The sequence below is a fragment of the Neopelma chrysocephalum genome, unplaced genomic scaffold (genome assembly GCF_003984885.1).
Source record: "Neopelma chrysocephalum unplaced genomic scaffold, ASM398488v2 Primary Assembly neopelma1_130, whole genome shotgun sequence".
NCBI lineage: Eukaryota > Metazoa > Chordata > Aves > Passeriformes > Pipridae > Neopelma > Neopelma chrysocephalum.
The window spans coordinates 295,123-319,586 of record NW_020897792.1 but is presented as its reverse complement, the minus strand read 5'-3'; the positions used below and the strand labels follow the sequence as shown (position 1 = coordinate 319,586).

Sequence of the window (24,464 nt, the reverse complement as noted above, 5' to 3'; positions counted from 1 at the left end):
GGGACAGGAGGAGAGGGAACGGCCTCAGGCTGTGCCAGGGGAGGGTCAGGTTGGATATTGGGAAAATTTCTTGCTGGAAAGGGTGGTCAGGCCTTGGCAGGGGCTGTCCAGGGTGGTGGTGCAGTGCCCATCCCTGGGGGAGTTCCAAAGCCATGTGGATGTGGCACTTGGGGACAGGGGTTGGTGCTGAACACGGTGCTGGTGCTGGTTGATGGTGGGACTTGGGGATCCTGGAGGGTTTTTCCAACCTGAACGGTTCTGGCATTTTGGGTTGGCCTCATGGAAAGGTGGACTCGCTTCTCCTTGGCTGGGAAACAGGAGTTGCTCCTCTCCAGCCCAGGAATGGGAGGTTTCTGTTGGTGCCACCCTCCCGTCCCTGTGTTTAATGCCATTTCAAATGCTTTCACTAAAGCAAATCCACATTCCAGTATTATCTACTAGTACTGGATTAGATCACCGTGGAATAATGAGCCAGTGTGGCAAGGCAAAAGCATTGTGTATTCCATGAGCATTTCAGCTTGTGCTAACCCCTTATTTCCAACAGAACAGGAAAAAAGGGGAAATTCTGAGTGGGAGGGAGCTGTGGGTTGTACCTTTCCGGGGGCACTGGGGGGGATTTTCCTCTGTTGGAGCTCTCTGTTGCTCCAGAATCAAGGGAGGTGTTGGGAGCTGTCCTCTGAGTGAATCCCAGCTGGAAACACTCAGGATGAACCTGTGTAACCTTGTGGGTGAAGTGCCAAGGTCCCTGGAGGATCATTTTAAGGAACACGCTGCTCAGGGCATCCTCAAAACACCTCTGTGCTCCTGAGGCCTTGTGCCTCTTCAGCTCCTCCTTGCTGTAGCTCTGCTTTCCCTTCCCATCAACATTTCTCCCTTGGAGGAGTTCCTGGCACCTCCTCTGGTGGCTAGCAGGTAAAATCGTGCCTCCTGTTATGAGGGGAGAATCTGGAAGCCAACTGGAAAACCTCATTCCAGGGAGTGGAGCAACCTGGGCCTGGGGCAGGGAATGTTCTCTGTAAGAAGGTTGAGTGCTCAGGATCTCCTTGGCCTTCAGAGGGTGTGAGGTGGAAAAGAGTGACACTTTTCCTGCTGGGAAATCTGCCCAACACCTGAACAGGACCCTCCATAGCCCTGGGAAGATCTGCCACAGCTTTGGCGTGAGCTGGGAGAGCCCCTGGTGAACCTTGGACTGCTCCCAAAATTTGGTCAGGAGCGGTTTCAAAGTCCTTTGCTTTAATTGCAGTTTATTTGTGCACTTCTAGGCTTGTTTCAGGCCTTACCTGGTGATTTTGGTTAAGCAGCTGCCCTTTGGTGGGCACTCCCTGCACTTCTGGTTTGGGCCTCCTGAATTAGCACGTTGGGAAAGGATTCTCACCTCTGGGTGTGAATAATTTGGGGGGTCCTTGGTGTGTAATACCCTGAGACTGGGGCTTTGTCTGTGATCCTTAAAATGTTGGAGCAAAAGGAATTTTCACTGGTGAGCAGCAGATTTGATGCTGTTGCAGTAACAGGCTTGGATGTGGAGATGGGACAATGTGTGAGGATGAGTTTTCTACCCTGACAGAGGGTGGGGTTAGGTTGGATATTTGGAAGGAATTCTTCCCTGTGAGGGTGGTGAGACCCTGGAATGGAATTCCCAGAGAAGCTGTGGCTGGCCCTGGATCCCTGGAAGTGTCCCAGGCCAGGTTGGATGGGGCTTGGAGCAACCTGAGCTAGTGGAAGGTGTCCCTGCCCATGGCAGGGGGTGGAGTGAGATGATCCTTAGGGTCCCTTCCAACCCAACCCCTTTGAAGGTTCCAGGATTCTTGGGAAGGCAGAGCTGCTGTGCAGGGTGGGTTGGCTGCTGGCTCTGAGCCCAGTCCAGAGGGATGAGCTGAAATGGGTCCTTTTCCTGCTGAACCCCAAATCTCTGTTTAAATCCAAGCTCTCAGGATGAATTTTTTCCCCCCGAGGATGAAGGAACAGGTTGCTCTCCCCAGGATGGGGCAGTTCTTAAGGTGAGAACACAGGGATCTGGGTCTGAACAGATGGCACTGGCCTGCATAATTCCAGCCCTGGGGAAGAGGGGAGCTGTGGTTCCTTGGGATACCTGGGGGATAGAGATGTGGAGCTGTTGTTTCTGGGTGTGTTGTCCTGGTGCACCCTGGGGAATGCTGGGGACAGCAGGGAGGTGGAAGAGCCTTCCCAGGGTCCTGCTCAAGCTGTAGGTCTCCCAGAAGCTGTGTGTGAAGCAGACATGTCCTGTCCAGCTTCCCTGATCCTGCTGTTTGGTTTTTGCCTCCAACTGGAAGTTTTCTCAGATCCCTGAAGGATTTTGTTTGCCTCTCTGGGGTTTTCCCTCAGTGTTTCCTCTCTTGTCTTGTAGGAGAAAGGCTTGATGGAACATGTGGAAGGTTGGGGCTGGAAGCCTTGGAGGCTGGGAGCCACCTGGGACCCAGCAGCTCCATAAACCCGAGCCCTGATCCATTTGCTGTTTCCATGTCTCTGTATTTATTTTCCTCAACGAAAAATTCCCCCTTTTTTCCTCTGCTCCTTCCAACTCTGCCATGTGCTCAAGGAGCTGCAGCTTAGTAGTGAAATCCTGGATGGTTCCCATGGCCAGCAACGTCCAGGGAAGGCTCCAAGCATCAGTTTTCCTTTGCCTGTTTTCTCCCTGCCCTCTGCTTCATCCAGGAATTTTCACTGGGTTTAGCGTTGGTGTCATGGGTTGCTGAGTGATTATTATCACTTCCCTTTTTCTGGAGTGGAAAGGATGGGAGCCTTTGGATGCAACCTGCTTTGGAAATGGTTCACAGGGTCATGGAATCTCCTGGGCTGGAAGGGACCCACAAGGACCATCCAGTCCAGCTCCTGGCCCCTGCCCAGGACACCCCAACATCCCTAAAGGCGTTGTCCAAACCTTCCTGGAGCTCTGGCAGCTTTGGGGCTGTGACCATTCCCTGGGGAGCCTCTTCAGTGCCCAACCACCCTCTGGGGGAAGGAAGAACCTTTCCCTGAGATCCACCAACCCCCCTCCTGAATGATCCCTTTGGTGGATGAGTGTTATTTAGCTTGTGAGCCAGCAGGGCTGGGGGACGGAAGGAAATCCAGGCTCTTTGGTTCCTGTAACACACAGTTTGTTCCCTCTTGGAGCCTTTCCTTCCCGTGGTGTCTCTTTAGCTCGAACAGCATGTCCTGGGAGCGTGTGGGCAGGAGCTGGAGCCTCCTTTGAAGCTGTGGAAGAGCCAGGCTATCTTTCAGCTGGATTTCTTCCTGGCAGTTTTTATTCATTCTGGAGAGAAGGGAAAATCAGGCAGGTTATTGAACCTTCTCTCCTGCCTTGGAAATGTGCTCCCGCCGCCGACAATTGGGGATAATTTCAAGGTGGCTTTTCTTCCTTTCCCCTCACTTCACACTTGTATCAGCAATCAGCTCTGAAAAACCTCCTGAAATCCGCGGCTGGGCTAAAGGGGCACTGTGGCTGTGTGAGTTTGGAGCCATCCAATGGGAATCCGAGGGTTCTGAATAGTGGGTGATTGGGAAATGGCCGGGTGCCAGCAGCCCTGGGGGGGCTTTTCTTTAGTGTGCTGAAGTTCAGGGGATCTGTCTCAGCAGATTAAGCTCCTCACGTTGATAACGCTGATCTCCCGTAGAAATATTTAGCTGGGATTGTGGAATACTCCCAGGAAGGATGGAAAATTTCACCCGCTTTGGATAAAAGGCTCCGTTAAAACTTCAAAGAAAAAAAACAAAAAACAACACCACCACCACGCAGGGAACGGGAACATTTTGCAGAACGGCTCTGGAAAGAGCCTGTTGGTTGAACATAACATTCCAGAGGGAAGTTAAATGCTTGGACTGTGCTAATTTCTTGAGGACAGTCACCTTTTCCGATGGATTGCACCCTGCAGATGGTGGCAGATTGTGCCCTCCTCCACTCCTGCCAGGAGCCTGTGCTCACTGACAGAATCAAAGCAGTGAGGATGGAGCTCTCCAGAAGAGTTGATGAATCTCTTGCCTTTAAAAACTGAAGTGCTTCGTGCCAGGGAAAATATCCATGAATATATTTATAGTTCCGAACAGCGGAGTCTCGGCTGCTTCGGAGCAAGTGGGGAAATTGCTGCTCCACCGAGTCTGTGAAAGTGGAATCTACTTTTAGATGCTTTGAAATGATAGTCTGGTTTTTTTATCCAGCATTTAAAAATATCTGAAGGCCAGATTTTAAAAATCTGTACAGAATGGACAGGAAGATGAAATATATGGACAAGGTAAAGCTGAGAGATAACGGCAGGGATTATGGGATCTTGGAATCCCTGGATGGTTTGGGTTGGAAGGGACCTTAAAGCTCATCCCATCCCACCCCCTGCCGTGGGCAGGGACACCTTCCACTAGCCCAGGTTGCTCCAAGCCCTGTCCAGCCTGGCCTTGGACACTTCCAGGGATGGGGCAGCCACAGCTTCTCTGAGAATTCCATCCCAGCCCCTCCCCACCCTCCCAGCCAGGAATTCCTTCCCAATATCCCATCTATCCCTGCCCTCTGGCAGTGGGAAGCCATTCCCCCTTGTCCTGTCCCTCCATCCCTTGTCCCCAGTCCCTCTCCAGCTCTCCTGGAGCCCCTTTAGGCCCTGGAATGGGCTCCAAGGTCTCCCTGGAGCCTTCTCTTCTCCAGGTGAACCCCCCCAGCTCTCCCAGCCTGGCTCCAGAGCAGAGGGGCTCCAGCCCTGTGGTCAAGGAATTAGATCAGCAACAGGTAGACTGGGACATTTTTCCTGCTGCCTGGTGTTGGTAGGACTGGGATAACAGGGAAGTGCTGTGCAAGCCCCAGGTTGACTTTGCTTGCAGCATCTCACCTGCCATGGGTTTAACATCAGGACATCTTGGATCCTGCAGAGCCTCCCAGAGTCTCCCAGTACTCTGGGAGACAGGGACATGGTGGGAATGGTGGGAATGGAACCCCTGAGGAGGTGTTGGACACCCACTACCAGAGACCTGCTGACACTGGCCAGGAAGAGAGGCTGTGGGATGTGGTGGGGCGAGCTCGGCCTGAAATAAAGCCCAGCCTGGGGCAGAGCTCTGTGCCTGGGAATGTCCCAGCCTGGGACAGAGCTCTGTGCCTGGGAATGTCACTGGCTGGGCGGTGCTGGGAGGGTGGAATCAGATGTCAGCCTTTCCTGCCTGGCACTGGAGAGGTGGAACTGCCACCGACGGCTGCAGCGGGAGCTTGGAGGAGCCCGAGCAGCTCCGGAGCACTTTTGGGAACCACTGGGAATCCTGGTGCTCCACGCTCCTCTGGGAGAGGCTGCCTTTGCCAGGTGGGTGTTGGGTGGGAGCAGGCAGGTTCCTTGGTGGATTCTGAGCCCTCTCTGAGCTGCCAGGGTGGGACAGGGGATCGGGATATGGCCTCTCCTGCTCCCTGTGCTCGAGCTTGGCCCTAATTGGACTTGGCCTTTATTGATTTTGAAACTGGTTGTAGAGAAATGGAGTGAAACTCAGCATTAAAGATGGGCATTTTTGGCTTAAAAAGGAAAAACACCCACCAAAAGTGTGGTATGCATTCTCTTCCTTTAATGGGGTATTTTTTCCTCTGTATTTTATTGTTTCTTCCCTGGATTCTCTGCCTGGGGGGCAGTGGAAAGGTTGGCTGTGGGGGGTTCTGCCTCTCCTTGCCCAAAGGGGGAAGCAAATCTTCTGGAATGGGGCAGCTCTTCCTTCTTGCTGTAATTCCATCAGGGCCACGTGCAGTGAGCATTATCTCTCTGATCCCATGGATGGGTTATTCCACACCTCACATCCCTTGCATTTACGTGGAAAGGATGATTTTATTCCAGAATGACACATCTTTTAAGTTCTGGGTGGATGAAGTCAGCAGAGTCTGCTGGAGAGACTGAAGATTGTCATGTTTAGTGGGAGTTGCTTTGTCCTCCCACTGCCAGGAATTAAGGAAAATAACGGGCCTGGGAAGTGGAACACAATCCTTTCAGGGCTTGGCATTTGAAAAGCAGTGTCTTGGATATTAGTCTGTCAACGCCTTGGGGGCCACAGTTTCCTGGTTTAACACTCCTTGGGTATTTTGGCTTCTGGGATAACTTCCTAGGAATACATTAAAGGTGCTTTTTGTATGAACTGCTGCTGGGCATTTGAATCCCAGAATGGTTTGGGTTGGAAGGGACCTTAAAACTCATCCAGTTCTACCCCCTGCCATGGGCAGGGACACCTTCCACTCTGCCAGGTTGCTCCAAGGTTTTTATTTTTGATTGCTTTTACCTTGCTGCCAACCAAAGCGGGACCTGTTGGATTTATCTTTCCAGGTTCGGGGTAGGAAAGCAGGACCAGGCTCTTGTCGAGGTTATACCTGAGTATCTTCAGATTCTTGGGAAATATTCCTGTGGATCTGAATGCAAAAGAAAGCTTGAAAGCCATCCTGGCTCTCATTTGTGAGGTGCTGCGGGGTCTGCTGGCTCTGGGGAAACATCCCACCTCTCACCTGGACATAGGAATGTCTCTGGATGAATCTAAGTTGTCAAGGGTTGGAGGAGGTTTGAGATTCCAGGTGTGCCTATCTCTTCTGTAGCTGGGGTGGACACCAGCCTGACCCAGTTTCTGCTGCAGCCAAAGCAGACAATCAGAGTTATGGCCAGTTAAATCTGTGTCCAGGCAGTGCTGGGGATGGGGATGTGTTGTGTCACTCTCTGGCAGTGCAAGGTGGCTCCCTGCAATATCAGATGTAGTTGTAGTAATCATAATAATGAAAAAATTCCCCCAAACAACCCCAGCTGAGCAGGATTGGATTAACTCTGATCTAAATGGCTGTTTTGATAACACTTGCAGGCCAAACCTGAACACGTTTAGAGCCCAACTCTAAGAGATCCATCTTTTTATTTTAATTGTCTCCTTTCCTTCTCTCCCCCTTCTGCCTGCAGCGTTTTATTTTTACCATCCACCTTTACAGTCTGAGTAAATAGTGCTCAAATCCTGGGTTTGTGTTTGAGTTCCAGAGGCTGGGTGGGTTTTTGTAGCAGTCACAGTCAGTTCCAGCCATAATTGGTATTTGGGGTTGATAGAAGCCATAAATCTCCAAGAAGGGAAGGGAAGGATGCTCTCATTTTGTTAGGCTGCTTCTCTTTGGGATGCAGAGTGCATCTTCCAGCTCTCTGGGCTAATTAAAATGCCATTACAGTACATGTGGTGCTACAATACAGTCTAGGGAGACTTCCAAAAATAGATCCTTGAGTGCAGACAAATTAGAGAGGAAATATGCACTGAGCATTTTCTCATAGGTTTAAAGAGAAATAATCCATTTGCTGCCCTAATTGCTTTCTTGTAAATGTTGAAGGCTTTTTCCCCCCCCCCCTTACATTCTGAGTGAGCAGACAAATAAATAACCCGTCGGTGATAATTAGTGTTCTCATTGCTAATATTGTAACTTGTCACACGCCGTTGATATGCAAGGCAGGATCTTGCAGTGGACTGTGCTCAGCGGGCAGGGATGGAGGGTTTCATTCCCATTTTGGTATCCCAGGGATGCAGGGTGAGGGCACGGTGTGGTTTTTAAATTCACCAGCCCCTCCCCAAACCCTGCCAAGAAGTGGTTGCACGTTGCTCCCCCCCGGCTCCTGTGGAAAGCGCTGGGGGCTTTTTATAGTGTGGCTGTGGCACACGGAGAGCAGGGAACAGAAATCCCTGCGCCTGGATGAGATCCATGGGATTGCTGGGGGCTTACACATGTAATGGAGACAGCACATAACTCCTGGGCACTGCCAGGGACAGGGAGAGCTGCGGCTTTGGACGGCCTGCACCTCTCTGCAAACAGCCTGATTCCAGGGGATGGGGCTTGTCCTGGCTTGTGGAGCGCTGGGCAGCCTTCCTTGGAGAGGAGGAGCTGCGGGAAGGGCATGGCAACAATCCCACAATCCCAGAATGGTTTGGGTTGGAAGGGACCTTAAAGCTCATCCCATTCCACCCCCTACCATGGGCAGGGACACCTTCCACTAGCCCAGGTTGCTCCAAGCCCTGTCCAGCCTGGCCTTGGACACTTCCAGGGATGGGGAAGAAGAGGAACAACAAGTTCCAAGAGGATCAGCTCTGTGGGATGGAGCAAGTGATGCTCATGTAGGGTTGTTGGGAAGTTTGCTTTAGGGCTGCAGCCAGTCCGATCACCCACTGGTGGCTGGAGTGTGTTGGGTGAACTGGATGGGGTTTTGGGTCAAGTTTAAGATGCATCCCCCCCCTCAAAAAAATATGCTGTCTGTGTGCTCAAACTGCTCCTTGATGCGACCAAAACTAGGGGATATGGAAAAGTATTGGAAGTGGGGCAGCCAGAAGATTGTGCTGATCCCGGCAATGCTCCTCTTCCTTCAGCAATTAAAGGTAACCCTGGCCAGGCAGTCACTCCTCTCTAGAGGGAGGAGAACAGAGAGGCTCATTCTCTCCTCAGGTCTGTCCCTGAAGTGTTGTTGTGTCCAGGTGTTGTTGGGTTGTCCCATGAACCCAATGGGAAGGTGGCACGGTTGGGGAGAGGGGAAGGGATCTCTTTTCTTTGGGAGGCAAGCTCACAATTGTTCTACTGGAAAGCAGTGAGGACAACAAGGGAGTTGTCTTGATACAAATCCAGTAGTCCCTGATCCAGAAACAGCCCCTTCTTTCTGCCCTTAATTGTAAATCTGGATCCATGCTCTGGGAAGGATGTGGTTGGGATGGTCCCCCAGATGCCAACGGGTGGATGTTGATCCTGGGCTTGCTGTGGGCCTCCTTTTATTGCCTGAGGCTTTGTCTGGATTGGGCACTGAGGAATTAGTTTCCCTTTTGGCTGGGAGGCCTTGGGGGCTAAGCCCCTGAGCTACATTTTGGTAAAAATAGCCAAAATCTGGTAACTGCCCTGCGAGGGGTTCGCAAAGAAACGATTGTCGAATTAATTAATGATGAGTAAATAGTGCTCAAATCCTGGGTTTGTGTTTGAGTTCCAGAGGCTGGGTGGGTTTTTGTAGCAGTCACAGTCAGTTCCAGCCATAATTGGTATTTGGGGTTGATAGAAGCCATAAATCTCCAAGAAGGGAAGGGAACGTGGTGTGTCACCATTCACCATAATACAGAATCCCAGACTGCTTTGGGTTGGGAGGGACCTTAAAGCCCATTTTGTTCCAACCCCCTGCCATGGGCAGGGACACCTTCCACCAGCCCAGGTTGCTCCAATCCCCATCCAACCCGGCCTTGGACACTTCCAGGGATCCAGGGGCAGCCACAGCTTCTCTGGGCAACCTGTGCCAGGGTCTCCCCACACTCTGAGTAGATTCCCTGCCTTCTCAGAGATCCCTGGTTTGTGCTGTGCAGTGAGGTGCTGTGCAGAAGGTTTATGACTCCAGAAGATCAGAAATGGGTGGACTGGTCTCAAACTCTCTGCGCGAGCAGAAAATTGCTCATCCCCAAAACATCTCGGGGCCACCATCTCCCCTCCCCTCAGCAGAGATGCTGCTGGAAGAACTGAGTTCTGCAGCCCCTCGGGCTCGTTTTTAGAAACCTTTTCTCAGGGCTTTCCCCTTGGCTGCCCACGGTTCCTCTTGGGGTGTAATGACCTGGGAACACATCCAGGAGCAAACCTGATTCCTCGGCATCGCAGGTGAGCGGGGAGGGCTTGGCTTTACCGGGTCCTTCGGCTTGTCCTTCTTCTCCTCTTGCTTTGCCAGGGATTTTTCATTTCTAGTTGGACTTATGACCATCATCATTAGTGTGGGAGGGGTTTTGCTCTTGTCACTTCGCATCCAGCCGTTTTCCAGCTTGGATTCTCAGTTTTGGGCTCTCATTGTCTCACTCTGTCCCAATGATGCTGATTTTCTCTGCTTCTTTCCCCCTGTCTCTCCTAAAGTTTTGCTTCTGCAGCTCTGTAGAATTTTCCCTCTGCTCCAGGTGTCCTTTAAAGATAATTTCTGGTTGCTCATCACTTCCCTCCAGGAATTCAAGTAGGCCAGGGTGATTTGCATCGGATCCAAAGGTCTGAATACATGGAAAACTATTCAAATGACCTCTTGGTTCCCAGTTCTGCCCTGCATTTTTAAACTCATAATTATAGCAAGGCTGCTTCCAGGTTTCTGCAAGCAAAAATGCTTCAACCTTCTCTTTTTGTTCATTATTTGTCTTTTTTTTTTACAACTAACTTGTCTTTTTTTTTCTTTTTTTAATTAATACAACTAGTTAAGTCGTATTTCCCTGTCCTCATCTGGTCTGGATTTGCCCTGGATGGACTTGATGATTTTTTTCCACCCTTAATGATTCTCTGATTTTGTGTTGTTGTTGATTTTGCTGCTTCATCTTTCCCTGATGGTTTTTATCCATCATGTTTCTGGTTTATTCTGGAGCGAGCTGTCACCGTTTTGCCTTTGTTTAACTACTTTCAACATCTTTAAACCCTGCAAACCCAGCTACTTCCAAACCTGTATTTTTAAATAACTCTTTGGAACAGATTAAGAGAAAAACAAAAGTGTTCAAGTTTCTATCACTGAATTATGGCTTCGTCTGATTAATTAATGAGTAGAAATACCCATCTGGAAATTAAGCTGCACTAATTGTTCTCAGGCTGGTGTTTGCTTCCCTCCAGGCTCGATGGACAGAGCAGGTTGTTGCAGAGGTTTTGGGAAATCATTGGACAGAACCAACTCAAGAGGATGTTTTCTTGCCGGTGGTTTTTAGTAGCTTGAGACAAATTTGGCCAGTGGAGACCTCGGGGATATTTTGTAGTTAATCTGGTTTGTCTCAGTGTTCAAAGCAGGGTTTGTGGCTCAGAAGAGAGTCAAACCCTGCCTGGTTTGACCCCTTTGCACTGGTGGCACTCCAGGCTGCTTCCCATCCCTGTCCAGTGATGATGGTGAGAAACCCTGAAAACACTCTTCTTGAGCTTGTGTCCCCCTCTGAGTTCATCTTCAGTGTGATGGTGCAACAGGGCCTGGGAAGCAACTTGGTTGAATATAAAAAAAATAGGGGGTTCATTTCCCTTTTAAAGTGAAATAAAGCACAGAACCACAGCCCGGGACTCCAAAATTCCCCATCTTTCAGTGGCCAGTTCTTGGAAGGTTTTAACAGATAGTTCTTTGAAGTTTGACAAGGTTTAGTTCATCTGTTGGAGAGAAGGAATCAGTCAAAGCAAACACTTTTGTGGGCTCAGGATGGTAAAGGCAGGAGGACTCCTGGTGGGTTGGGATGTGGGGTTTGGTCCTTTGTCAGATTTGGGTCCTGGAGACGTTTGGATTCTTAAAGGGACCTCAAAGCTCATCCCAACTCCTGCCATGGGCAGGGACACCTCCCACTAGCCCAGGTTGCTCCAAGCCCTGTCCAACCTGGCCTTGGACACTTCCAGGGATCCAGGGACAGCCACAGCTTCTCTGGGAATTCCATCCCAGACCCTCCCCACCCTCACAGCCAACAATTCCTTCCCAATATCCCATCTGTCTCTGCCCTTTGGCAGTGGGAAGCCATTCCCAGTGTCCTGTCCCTCCATCCCTTGTCCCCAGTCCCTCTCCAGCTCTCCAGGATCCCCTTTAGGCCCTGCAAGGGGCTCTCAGGTCTCCCTGGAGGCTTCTCCTCTCCAGGGGAACCCCCCCAGCTCTCCCAGCCTGGCTCCAGAGCAGAGGGGCTCCAGCCCTGGCAGCATCTCTGGGGCCTCCTCTGGACTCTGCAGCAGCTCCACGTCCTTCCTGTGCTGGGAACTCCAGACCTGGAACTCCAGACCCTACCCAAGGACAGGGTAGAGGGGCATTTTAACCTTCCTTTATCCACACCAGTGTTTTGGGAGAAGAGGGGCCTTATACAAATATCTCCTGATAAACCACCTCCTTGCTTGTTTGTTTTGTTTGTTTTTTCCTCCAAACAGAGATTTATTTGTTAATCTCCCGATACAGCAAATCCAGACACTCAGTCCTGACACACTTTGCTTCCACTTGGTGTTTCAGGTGTCAGATATTCTCCATTTTCTTCTGTGATTAATCTTAATCTGTTACTTATTTCAAAACCAAGATTGAACAGTGTTGATGTGTGGGTTTTCTCTTTTTTTTCTTAGCTATTTGAGAGATACAGGCACTTTGTTTTTTAGAATTAAACAACGCTTAAAAATCCCCCGGACTGACTTGGATCTGCCTCCCAGAGCAGCCAGGTTGGGTCCTTCAACTGAAACAGCTCAGCTGAGAAGCTGAAAATACTCCCAAAAAAACGGGAAGTTCCCAGAGCTGTGCTGCCCATTGAATCTGGAGCTGCTGGTGGAGGAGTTGTATTTAAAACAGGGAGGTTTTGCTCTACCTTTTCAGTCTGGTGTTCTCCTCTTTGCTGCTGTTCTCTGCTGTTGGTGCAGGTGAAGCCCAGCTGGCCAAGCATCACCCCCCCAGTGCCATAGCTTGGCTATTCCAGCACATCCAGCCCTGGAATAACAAAGCAACACCCCCCCCCCCAAATTATAATGTGAATAATCCATGGGACTTGTTTGAGAGGAGGAAAACAAGCAGGGTCATAATTTAATTTATTGACATATTGCCTGAGGCTGCACCTCGGGGATGGTGAACCCAGGAGAAGTCCCAGCTGTGCTTTATCTCCAGAGAAAAGGAGAAAATAGGGAGAAGGAAACGAGTCTTCATGTTTTTCTAACTCTGTCCTTTGCCTGAGAGAGATGGGGTGGCTTCTTTGATGTCTCCAGACAGGGTTTGGCTTGATTCTATCAGAGCTGCAGCACAGAAAGGGGTTAGAGGGGAAAAGGGAGACAGACTGGAACAAATAGGGTTGAGATAAATTTTCTGCGTTCACATATTCATAATTACACCGAAAACATCATTTAGCACTTTTTGCTTCAACTTTTATTGGAGGGGGGATGCAGCTGGGAAGGGAATGGGTGAGTAGAAAATCAGGTCTGGCAGTCTCAGCACTGGGTCTGGTTCCGTTTGACTCTACCTGGCTGCAAGATACAATCTTGGAAATATTTTAAACAGGGAACTGCTTCAGCAAGATGGATTTGTGCATCTCATTTACAAAGTATGTTTTTAATGCCTTTCTGAAATCCAAACTTATGCAAAATGGGGCTTGTTATGCATGTCTCTGCATTTTAATCTCCTGCAGTGATTTGTCAGTTTTCCTTAACATCTCCCTGGCATATTCCAGCCATTCCTCAACTTTGCTTTGTGGGGCTGCATCTCTGTGGCAGCTCAGCTCTCCCAGCGAGGAAGGAGCTGCAATTTGGTCATTCTCTGGTGAGGTTTGGAAGCTGCCATGCCCTATTTCCGTGGATTGGGAGCGGGACCAGTCGTGGATTGAAAGGCTGGGAAAAGCTGAGTGTGATTTGGGATACAGTCTCTTTAATTTTCTGCTCCAGCTGTCCCGGGAATGTTCTCGTTTCCATTGATTTGTGCTCCTTGTGTTTCTGCCCTGCATTGATAATTGGTTACTGATTTTTTTTATTTTTTTTTCTTTTCCCTGGCTAAAAATAGCTCAGCTGCCCAAAGTGTTGATGTGATTTTATTGCTTTCCCTCTTTCCAGATGGGCTTTCTGGCAGAGACCAGCCAGTGGAGCTGCTGAATCCACCTCGAGTGAACCACATGCCCAGCTCTGGTAAGGAAAAACTTCTTATTAAGCCTCCTTCCTACTCTGGGGGTGCAGGCAAACCTCCTGCAGCTCTGCCTTGCAAGTGGGGAGAGCAGGATGCAAATGCCAGATGCTGGCACAAAGTCTGTTAGGACTTGCACACCTCTGCTTTCCCAAGCTGGGAGAGTGGGATTTGGGAATGGAGCACAGCAGCCTTGGGAGTCTTAAATAAAAGGCAGGGGGCTGGTGGGAGCTGCCTGGTTTTCCTTAGAAAGGAGAGGGCAGGAGAGCAAAGCAGCACCTTAAGGAGTCCTTTCCCAGGCCAAAAGGAGCCAGGGAGGTTTTTGAGTTGCTGTTTTTATTGAGGAGGGATCTCATGTGGAAAGAGGAACCGAGGCCGCGCTGATCCAAGGGTGTCACGCCGGGCTTGGGGCTCTTTGCTCTCCTCCCTCTTCCCAGGATCCTGCCACGGCCTCTCCTGGGTTTTGTGGTGCCCATCCTGGAGCCTGGCTGCTCCTCACAGCTGCAGCTTTTCAAGGGATGGGAACCAAAGTTCTGCTCCCAACACCTGGAATTGTGTGGAAAACAATCTGCTGCTGGCCTTTGTGTTTCCCCCCCTTCTCTCTTCCCAGGTGCAAACAGAGAGAGATTTATACCAGGAGATAGAAAACACTCTCTGCTTTGCAGGTAGCAGCTCAAATCTTCCAGAAGCCCAACTTTCCCTTCTCTGTTGCCTTCCAAAATGCCTCCAGGGCCTTTCATATTAAGGAAAAGATCTCGCAGGAGATCTGAGCCTTTCTGGTGGTGCCAGTTGGAAAGATGTAAACGAGGTTTATTCAAAACAACTTCAGGAGATTGAGGGGGGGGGGAAAAAGGGCTGTGATCTAACCTGGAGTTTTGTGGACTTAAATGCATATCTGGGGAAGGAATCTTTCAAGGAGGTCGAGCATTGGGGGAAAAAAAAGAAGAGCTGGTTGTTGACCAGCGTTGGGCTTCGGATTGGGAGGAATCTCCCTCTCATCCCTGTGCTCCCAAACGTGTCCAGCAGGTAAGGGAGGTTCTGTTTTCCCAACCCTCAGAGAGATTCCCATTTTTAAATGGCTGTGGTAACACAGGTCAGCTGACAGGTTTGACTCCCCGTTTGGGATCTTTGTGCCGGGTTGGATTCCGTGGCTCCGCACAAGAGGAGCGGATCCATCAGTGGATTTGTTGGCCAGCATTGGGAATGGGAGAGCTTGGAGCCTTTTATTCTTGTGTTTTGGTGTTGATTTTGTTGCTGGCTAAGTTTAGGGTTTCTTTCTGGGGTTTTTCAGCCAGAGGCTGGTGCTGGTTCCCAGCTCGGGGGACCTGCTGGTGGAGTCTGCTGGGCTCTGTTCTTCCCTGTTTTGAGGTTTAATGGACTCATTCAAGATTTAGGGAATTCTGGCTGTTTGGACTCTGGTTTGAGTGTTTTTAATAGCTCACCTCTATGCTTTTGAGAAAACAATGAGCCAAGCATCCATCCAGAGCTGGAGAGGGACTTTGGACAAGGGCCTGGAGGGACAGGACACAGGGAATGGCTTCCCACTGCCAGAGGGCAGGGAGAGATGGGATGTTGGGAAGGAATTCTGGCTGTGAGGGTGGGAGACCCTGGCACAGGTTGTCCAGAGAAGCTGTGGCTGCCCCTGGATCCCTGGAAGTGTCCAAGGCCAGGTTGGAGCAACCTGGACTAGTGGAAGGTGTCCCTGCACATGGCAGGGGGTGGAATGGGATGATCCTTAAGGTCCCTTCCAACCCAAACCATTCTGGGATTCTGATCTAGAAAAGCAAGTTATGTGTGGGGTTGGGGGGAGGTTGTCTCGGGTCTCAGGCATGGCTGAAATAATGGTGTTGGAAAACAGCTTAAGGAAAAAAAATGGTTGGATTGTGTCCTGGGAGATTTGGTTTAAAATGTTCTCCTGCCTTGGCAGGCTGGAGTTGAATGAACTTGAGTGGTCTCAAGGCTTTTATCCTGCACTTGGGTGGGAGATAAAATCACTGTGGTGCAATTGTAGGAAACCAAAATGGTTTTCTCCTCACCACCAACCAAGTGAAGGAGAGGTTTGACCCTTGTTAGTTGTTCTCCTCTGATGTGAAATGGTGAGAAAGTCCTAAAAATCCTCTGTCCTGCAGAGCAGTTCAACTACAAAAAAGGAACATTTAGGGCATTTTGATGAAGTGCTTTTAGGAGCGAACTGGGTTGAGTGGAATTGAAGTTCAGTAGTAATTTAAATTATTGAGCAAAATTGTTTTCCTTAATTCTTTTTTTTTTTTTTTTTAAGTCAGGGTGGGAGGCCCTGGAACAGATTTCCCAGAGAAACTGTGGCTGCCCCATCCCTGGAAGTGTCCAAGGCCAGGTTGGAGCAACCTGGGCTAGTGGAAGGTGTCCCTGCCCATGGCAGGGGAGTTGGAATGAGATGATCCTTAAGGTCCCTTCCAACCCAAACCACTCTGGGATTCTATGCCATGAGTAAAATGCTGAATAAAGTGGAAATTACCCCCTTTAAACTTAAAGCTTTCTTTTAGGTAATAAAACTGGGAATTGGGATGAACAGGCTCAGCTGTGTTTTTCCACTAGGTGGAATTTTAAGGATATCTCTGTGTGATACAATTAGGAAAAACATGATTCCCTTTCACGTCGTGTTTCCATTGATTTTTCAGGGATGCCTTCCCAAGCTGTGATAAAATATATCCAAAAAGCTCATCTCTCTTCCATATATCCCTCTACATGCACACAGAGAGTTAGAGAGTCCAGAAATTATCCTCTGACAACAAACTGGGAGTTTGGGGGCTTCACCTTGAAGCTTCAGCTTCCCCTCTGCTCTTCCACACGTGGCTGCTTCCCACTCTCCATCCAGGACCTGCTGCCTCTGCACTTCCTGCTGCCCATCCCTTGGCATGGCTCTTCCAGCCATGGGGCTTTGCTGGATCTGGGAACAGCAAGGGCAGCAGGGCAGAGGCAGCCGGAGGATCCTGTGGGAGATTTCAGTTCCCTGCTGCTTTTCCTTCTCCCTGGAGCTAATTATCCACTCTCACTTCCACATTCCTTTGCAAAAAAAAATGTTGATGTGTTTAGGGATAAAAGGTTTGTAAGAGCCTCTGGACTAATATTGTTCCATGATTTTAGAGGCTTTTGAAATCAGAGATTCATCCCTGTCTGCAGGAGGAAGGAGGGCTATTCCAGTCGATCCGAAATCCACGCTTGGAATTGTGAATTCCCCTTTTTCCAAGGCAGGGGATGCCCTCACTGGGCCAGGGCTGCTTCCAAAGCTCCTTCAGGAAGGTACCAAAGCAGCTTTGAAGCAGGTTCAGGTTGCTGCCCGTGGGATTTGGGCTCCTGACAGCCAGGATCCCACTGGCCTTGTTCACCCTGGGATGTGTGAGTTCGGGAGCAACGTGAGGTTTTATGGTGCCCAGAAGTAGCTCATCTGCAGAAAGGCTTCTCTTTAACGTTAAAAATATCCTGATATTATATATGGAGACATATATATGGAGTCCAGGAGGGGGAGAAACCCATCCAAGCCCCCCCAAATTATTGATAGGAGTGAGTTCTAGAGAAACCATTTAATGTCACAGCCTCACTGGCTTGTTGTCCTCTCGTGGGGTTATTGAAAAGCCGGAGCTGGTTTTGCCAGGCTTGGGGTGTTAATTTTGCCACCATTTATGGTGGCACAAGATAAGATTCCCAGAGTAACTGTGGCTGCCCCTGGATCCCTGGAAGTGTCCAAGGCCAGGCTGGAGCAACCTGGGCTAATGGGAGGTGTCCCTGCCCGTGGCAGGGGGTGGGATGAGATGGGCTTTGAGGTCCTTCCAACCCAAACCGTTCTGGGATTCCAAGGTAGAAGAAAAACTACAGATGAATGTAGTTTAGAGCCTTGATAGTTAAAGTAAAAAAGCCCTTTGCAACACTCCCAGAACCCAGTCAGGAAATTTGGGGTTATTTATGCAGGAGAGAGAAGGGAATTGCCACAGAGGCTCTGGGCAGCTCCCTGCAGAGCAGCAGGGAAGTTGAAGTTTCAGAACCTCATTTCTAGACTGATATTGTTCACAAACTCCTGTTTTGTTGGTCAGAGGATGATTTCTGGCCTCTCTTAACTGCGTCAGCACGTGCCCATTGCAGGGCTGTGTGTGTGTGTGGAGGGGTGGATGGAACAGGGAGGAGCTTTGTGGCCCCCTCCTGCCTCACCTTCAGGATCCACATTCTGCATGGAATTAAACCACTTCTCTAGCCAAGCTGGCAATCACAGAATCCCAGGATGGTTTGGGTTGGGAGGGACCTTAAGGATCATCTCATTCCAACCCCTCTGCCATGTGCAGGGACACCTTCCACGAGCCCAGGTTGCTCCAACCTGGCCTTGGACACTTCCAGGGATCCAGGGGCAGCCACAGCTTCTCTGGGCATCTTATCTTATGCCAGAGCTGAAGCCCAGAACGTGGATCTCCCATGTGGGGTGGGAAGAGCAGGAGCCCACAGCTCCTCAACTCTGCTTTGTTGTCCTTTGTCTCGGGAAAAATATTTCTCCAGCTCCTCCTTTCTTACCCACAAGGAAATGGTTATGAATTGGAGGGGGTGGGATGAATTGTTAACAACTTATTCCTCTTTCAGCAGCCGAAAGCAGCACTTAAATCTGCAGCTCTTGGATGCAGAGCTGGTTCCCTGGATGAGAAGGAACTGGCAGGAAAGTTTGCTCTACTGCAAGCCCCAACTTGCTAATTTTCTTTATTCTTCCCTCACCTTGTTTAGTTCATTAATTCCCACTGATCAGCTCTGGATTTCGCTGGGTTCCCTTAGTCCATTAATTCCCACTGATCAGCTCTGGATTTCACTGGGTTCCCTTAGCCCTGACTGTTCACCAAAGTGTTATTTTCAAAATTAATGGTGCAGGTGGTGGAGGGAAGAGCCTTGGAATGCTTGAACTTGGTGACTTCCTAGGGAAGGAGGAGGTGGTGGGATGGGAGCAGGCATGGAAAGACTCCCATGAAAGGTTAATCAGGAATTTGTTCCCATTGCCTCTGGCTTTGCTAAAAATCACAGTACTGTGAGATGAATGAAAAGGGATAAATTTTTCATGGAAATTTGGTCATGGATTCAGGGTTTTTTTGGGGAAAAAAATCAGATGTGATCTTGGAGGTGCCTGTGCCGTGTCTTGTCTGCCAGGTGTGTTCCCACTCTGGATATTTCACCTGGATTTGCAGCCTTAGGGAGGTAACCAAGGTGAGATCTTTATTGTTTAGTTTTGATTGGATTTTTAATCCTGTCACTTTTTCAAGGGAGGCCAAAATGGAGCAGCCCTGGGATTGCAGGGTCTGACAGCCTGGACTCCGCTCCTCCTTTCCATCAGCTTTTCCTGGTGGATGGATGTGAGCTGGAGGATGAGGATGGACTGTTCCTTTGGTCCTCCTTCCCTTTTCATGCCCTGTTTTTCTCCCCAGGGGGCTTTCTGCCCAAATTAACTGGGGGTGGTTTGTCTCCGAAGGGGAAAGAGCAGCACCTGCGTTCCAAGGATTTTAGGAATTCCTCTTCTCCCGGAGCTGCCTTTAGCAAGATCCCAGAGGCTCTTCCCTGGTGTATATTGATTTTCAGGGCCATATTTGGCTCTGCTTTTTCTTTGGCCAGTGGAGGGAATCTCAGGTGAATCACTTGTGCAACAATGCCTGAAATACCGGAGCAGACTCCAGATGCTTCCCTGGGGAATTGCTGATGGTTCATTAAAGAGATATTCCCTTATTCCTCAGGGAAGGGGACTCCCCATGCCTAGAAGTGTTCAAGGTTGGACAGGGCTTGGAGCAACCTGGGCTAGTGGAAGGTGTCCCTGCCCATGGCAGGGGGTGGCACTGGATGGGCTCTAAGGTCCCATCCAACCCAAAGCATTCCATGATTCTGCTCCTTTGGCTTCACATCTTGTGATTTAAACCACTCAACCTTCACCACTTTTCCATCTGTTTTTCATTCAAGGGACTGTGTCATATCAGATGATTCATTCATATTTGATTAGAGATTTCATTGTGAGCTGGCCTGAAGTTTTTTATGACCTAATAAAAAGCTTTGGAATAATTGATTTGGAGCTGCAGTTTTAATATACAGGAGAGATGTAGTGCACGTTCTAATGGTACTTTTTGGAGGTATTTTTTAAAGCCCTGGCAGTTCTTGGGGTGAATTTTATACAGGGAAGTTGTTCAGAAGTTTCTTATGGAATTCAATGGCCTTTCCCATTGGAGGGAGGAGCTCCCAAGCTGCTGTAGCACTTTTCCAGGTTGCACTGATGACCAAACCGTGGGTGAAATTTAGGTCAAAACTTGCCTTTCTCACCCCATTTGTTGTCCTGCCCATCACTGGGAATGATGTTGATGAAGGTCTGGAAGATCTTGAGCTGTCAGGGCATCTGGGCATTGGTTAAGTGTCATATAGGAGGTTTTTATTTGGAGTGATACCACCTGTGTGCAAATTGTCCCTCAGAGTAAAGAAATTACCACAGGTTTTCTCAATTTATTCTAAAAAATACATTCAGCTGTTACAAGAAGGTATTTTAAAAGTACTTACAGAGTGACTGAGTTTATCCTCTGTATTTTCCTATTCCAAAACTGTCTTAAGCTCTTCAATATTTTTCGATGTTGTTTCCAGTTTTATATAATAAGAGCATAATTTTATGCTTTAAGTATGATGGGAAATTGCTCTATTAGAAAAATATCAGACCTAGTTCTTTTTTGCTGTACTTTTTTTACCTTTGATGCTGGTAAAATGTATTAAAAAGGAATATATAGTACAAAACTAGTCAAAGGGAGCAACCTGTTCCCGTGGGGAGGCCCTGGCACAGGTTGCCCAGAGAAGCTGTGGCTGCTCCTGGATCCCTGGAAGTGTCCAAGGCCAGGTTGGAGCAACCTGGGCTAGTGGAAGGTGTCCCTGCCCATGGCAGGGGTGGGACTGGATGAGCTTTGAGGTCTCCTTAAGAATCCAAACCTCTCTAGGACCCAAATCTGGCAAAGTACCAAAATCCAGTTAGAGTTAGGAATTAATGTCTTTAAGGAATATTTTTAATTCATAACAGGCTTGAATTCTCTCTTTAAATGACTATCAAAGTCATGCCTTTTTCTTCATGATGCCTTTCCAAATCCATATTATATACGTGGAAAATGGTTGAATAGAAGGCTTGATATACAGAAAACAACATTATCCCATCCCTGGAAGTGTCCAAGGCCAGGTTGGAGGGGGCTTGGAGCACCCTGGGATAATGGAAGGTGTCCCTGCCCATGGCAGGGGGTGGGATGAAATGAGCTTTAAGGTCCTTCCAACCCAAACCATTCTGGGATTCTGTGACTTGTGACACTTGGCCTTGTCCAAACAGAGATCTCCTTTTAGGAGACAGTGGACTTTTATCACCCAACCCACATGTGTGTCACCAGCTCTGCTGTCCCAGCAAACAAGTGAGGTTTGGGGGCAGAGCTGGAGTGATTTTCCGGGAGTGCTGGGATTCCAATGCCTGAGACACGGAACTGGCCAGGCAGCAGGTGGGGTTTTGCTCCTCCGCTTCTGAAATCCTTCTCTGACAATCAGTGGGCTTTTCTGTTTGTTTTCTGTTGTGGAAAGGTGGTGATTTGAGGTGTGGGGATCAGCAGTGGGTTTGGGAAGGTGTTTGTGACGCACAGAGGGGGAAGGGAACAGCGCTGATTCCTGCTCTTCCGACAGTAAGCCGGGTGTGCCTGTCGCTGGGATGGGAACTGTTTTAGGGTGGAATTAGACCTGCCCTGGCTGGCTCAGCCCAGCTTGGATCAGAGGGATTTTGCTGAACTAAGCAGCAAAGTTTTGCTGTTAAAACCCAGCTCAGAGAGTGACACTAATTCCCTTCACATAAAATACTGGAGCCCTCGGACGTGTGACCCTCTGCAACGTGCCTGCTGGAGTCAGGAGCATGTGGATTGGATACCTCCAAATATTCAGGAATCATGGAATCCCAACCCACTGCTTTGGGTTGGAAGGACCTTAAAGCCCATCCAGTCCCACCCCTGCCATGGGCAGGGACACCTTCCACTAGCCCAGGTTGCTCCAAGCCCTGTCCAACCTGGCCTTGGACACTCCCAGGGATGGGGCAGCCACAGCTTCTCTGGGCAACCTGTGCCAGGGCCTCCCCACCCTCCCAGGGAAGGATTCCTTCCCAATGTCCCATCTAAACCTCCCCTCCTTCAGCTCAGTGACTGTGCAGTGAGAGCCCTGGGACATTCCCAAGCAGGACCTTGGGAGAAGCACCCAGCTCTGTCCCTGGTTGCCATTCCAGTGGAACTGTGTGTGTGTGTGCATTTAACCTCATCATGGTTTGGATTTTAAAGCCAGCTCAGATGTTCCAGAGGGAACGGCTCCTTGTCTCCCTTTCCTGCCTTTGATAGTCTGGAGGGTCCAAAGAGCTTTTCCTGGTGGCAAGCATAGAATCATTAAGGTTGGAAAAGAATTCCGAGATCATCGAATCCAACCTTTCACCGAAAGTTTTGCTGGCAAACTGTAAGTGGAACATTATCAGAAAAATACCCCCCCATTTTTATGGATAGAAAAAATAAAATTCCTTTCATGTTACGTGTAAATCCCTGTCCCAGGGATTTGTATCTACTTATATGTATAATACTTATATGTATATATGTATGTATATATTGGTATTATACTTGTGTAATCCCTGTTGCAGGGATTTAGCATGGCTTGAACTAAACAAATCCAGATCCCTGCCCTCCATCCCTCGCTGTGTCTGTGATAAAATCTATAAAGACTCAGGAGTTTAAAGCTCATGGGAAAAGATAACACTGGAGAAGGCAGAAGGAAAAGCTGGAGGAAGAGGACTGAGTCAGGGCTGGAGCAGACATATCCTGGGAGAAGCTGGAGAATCCAGAGAATCATCTGTCCTGTGTGAAGTGGACGAGGTAAAGATGATTTTCCACCTTCTCCCAAGCCACTGGAGTGGCAGAGCCCCAAAAGTGGTTCCTTCCCTTCTCATGCCCCAGGTGCTGCTGATCCCTCACCATCCTCCCTCTGGATGGGGGACAAGAGTCCATGGGAGGGAGTTCCACCCGGTCCCTCTGGAAGGGAAGTGCAGTGCTCTGGCTTTAGCCCATAAACACATGGAAGGGTATCTCAGACATTTGGGGAAAGCCCAGGAGGTGCTTGGATTCATGGGAAGAGCATGGCTGTGGCTGCTCTGATCCACCACAACATGCCACTTTGGATGGGTGGAGCTCCAGGTGGCCATTGGTTATCAAGTCACTGCCCTTCAGAGATGATGCCCCAATATTCCTGGCGGTGGGGCAGAGCCCTTGGAATGGCTGGATTTATGTGGCTCCCGGCCAATATCTTTCCTAACGGTGCTGAGAATAAGTAAACAGATAAAATATCCCTTTTGGCACCACGGGGACCGTGGTGACCCCACACTGGCATGAAACAATCCTTAAAATTGCAAAGAATGAAATTCTAGAATCTCCTTTCTCGAGTGGCAGCACAGGGCAAGGTTTAACTTCTGTTCAGACTATTGCTTTCCAGCCGCCCCGATACACGATATGGCCGTGTCCTGATGCTGATAAGAGCTGGGAATAACAGAGCAGGAAAGATCCTGGCTGTGTTGACACAAGGATCAGGTGTCCTGAATAAGCAGCCAAGAAACTTCATCTGGTTTTATGTGCAGCCAAACGCGCACGGTGCCCGTAATGAGTCGTTTCACCTCGGTCAGTGGAACAGGGAATTTGGGGAACCACCGGGAAAAGTGGCAGTTTATCTCCATTTGGGAACACGTGGATTACTCCACTCTGCTTTAACTGTCCTCTCCTGAAGCCTCGGTGGTGGGGACCCACCAGTCAGGATGAAAAAGGACATCAGATGGTATTTATGGCAGAGAAGCTGTGGAATGTCCTCCTGGACTGATCAACAGCAGGGAGATCATGGACTTGCTCAGACCTGCCACCTCCTGCTTCTGCAGACCTGCTGCTCCCAGGGAGACAAGGGAGCAGCAAAGGGAATGTTTGGACAATGCTCTCAGGAACGTGGTGGGATTCTTGGGGTGTCTGTGCAGGGCCAGGGGTCGGACTGGATGATCCTTGTGGGTCCCTTCCCGTTCTCTGGTTCAACTGGGAGCCCAGGTTCCCTTTGCTGATTCGTGTGCCGGCGTTGGGCACAAAGGTGGCGTTGCCACCTCCTCCTCTCCTTCTGTGCCCTGGGAGCTGTCTCAGCTCTGTTGCTTTCCATTCAAAGTGTTCATCAGAGCCTTCAAACTCCATGTGCCTTGGAGCACCGTTCCCACCTCACCCATTCCCAAGTGCCACTCAAAGAATCATGGAATTCCAGGTTGGTTTGGGCTGGGAGGGGCCTTAAAGCCCATCCAGTCCCACCCCCGCCGTGGGCAGGGACACCTCCCATTATCCTGGGTTGCTTCAAACCTCATCCAACCTGGCCTTGGACACTTCCAGGGATGCGGCAGCCACAGCTTCTCTGGGCAACCTGTGCCAGGGCCTCCCCACCCTCTCAGGGAAGGATTTCTTCCCAGTATCCCATCTAACCCTGCCCTTTATTTCAGGGAGGCCCAGGCAGATGAAGCTGCTCCTCTGCCCTAATCTGAAGGGGGAGATTTCAGGAAAACTTCATTAAAGACACTCCCCCACCCCAACTTTCCAATCATTCCCTCACAGATACCAGTTATACACTTTCCAGGTCCAAAACGTGCTTTACTCCTATTCCAAACTCCCCCTGCATTTGTTGGATAAGCTCTATTTTCTCTATAAAGAGCCCAATTTCAGCAGAAATTGTGTTCTTTGGCACAGAGAGGGCAGCTTTGGAGCTCTGCTGCTGTTTGCTGGGTTGGAAAAGGCTCGTTGCAGTAGAGAAGCAGGAAATGCATTTCCTTGGCAACTTGTACATCAGTGAACCCCATCAAATTCCTGAAGCTTGTAAATA

At 49.5% G+C, this 24,464-nt stretch overlaps 1 protein-coding gene across 4 annotated transcripts in view; it reads left to right on the top strand.

The window, feature by feature from the left end:
• HDAC4 (histone deacetylase 4) overlaps positions 1-24,464 on the top strand; it is a 164,479-nt gene that overhangs the window by 39,258 nt on the left and 100,757 nt on the right. For 3 of the 4 annotated variants that reach the window (XM_027698597.1, XM_027698596.1, XM_027698595.1), the window contains exon 2: positions 13,484-13,555. In XM_027698597.1, the coding sequence (XP_027554398.1) occupies positions 13,484-13,555 (72 nt within the window). Of the gene's footprint in view, positions 1-8,046; positions 8,064-13,483; positions 13,556-24,464 lie in introns of those variants that run through there. The other variant, XM_027698598.1, reaches the window with a different exon arrangement.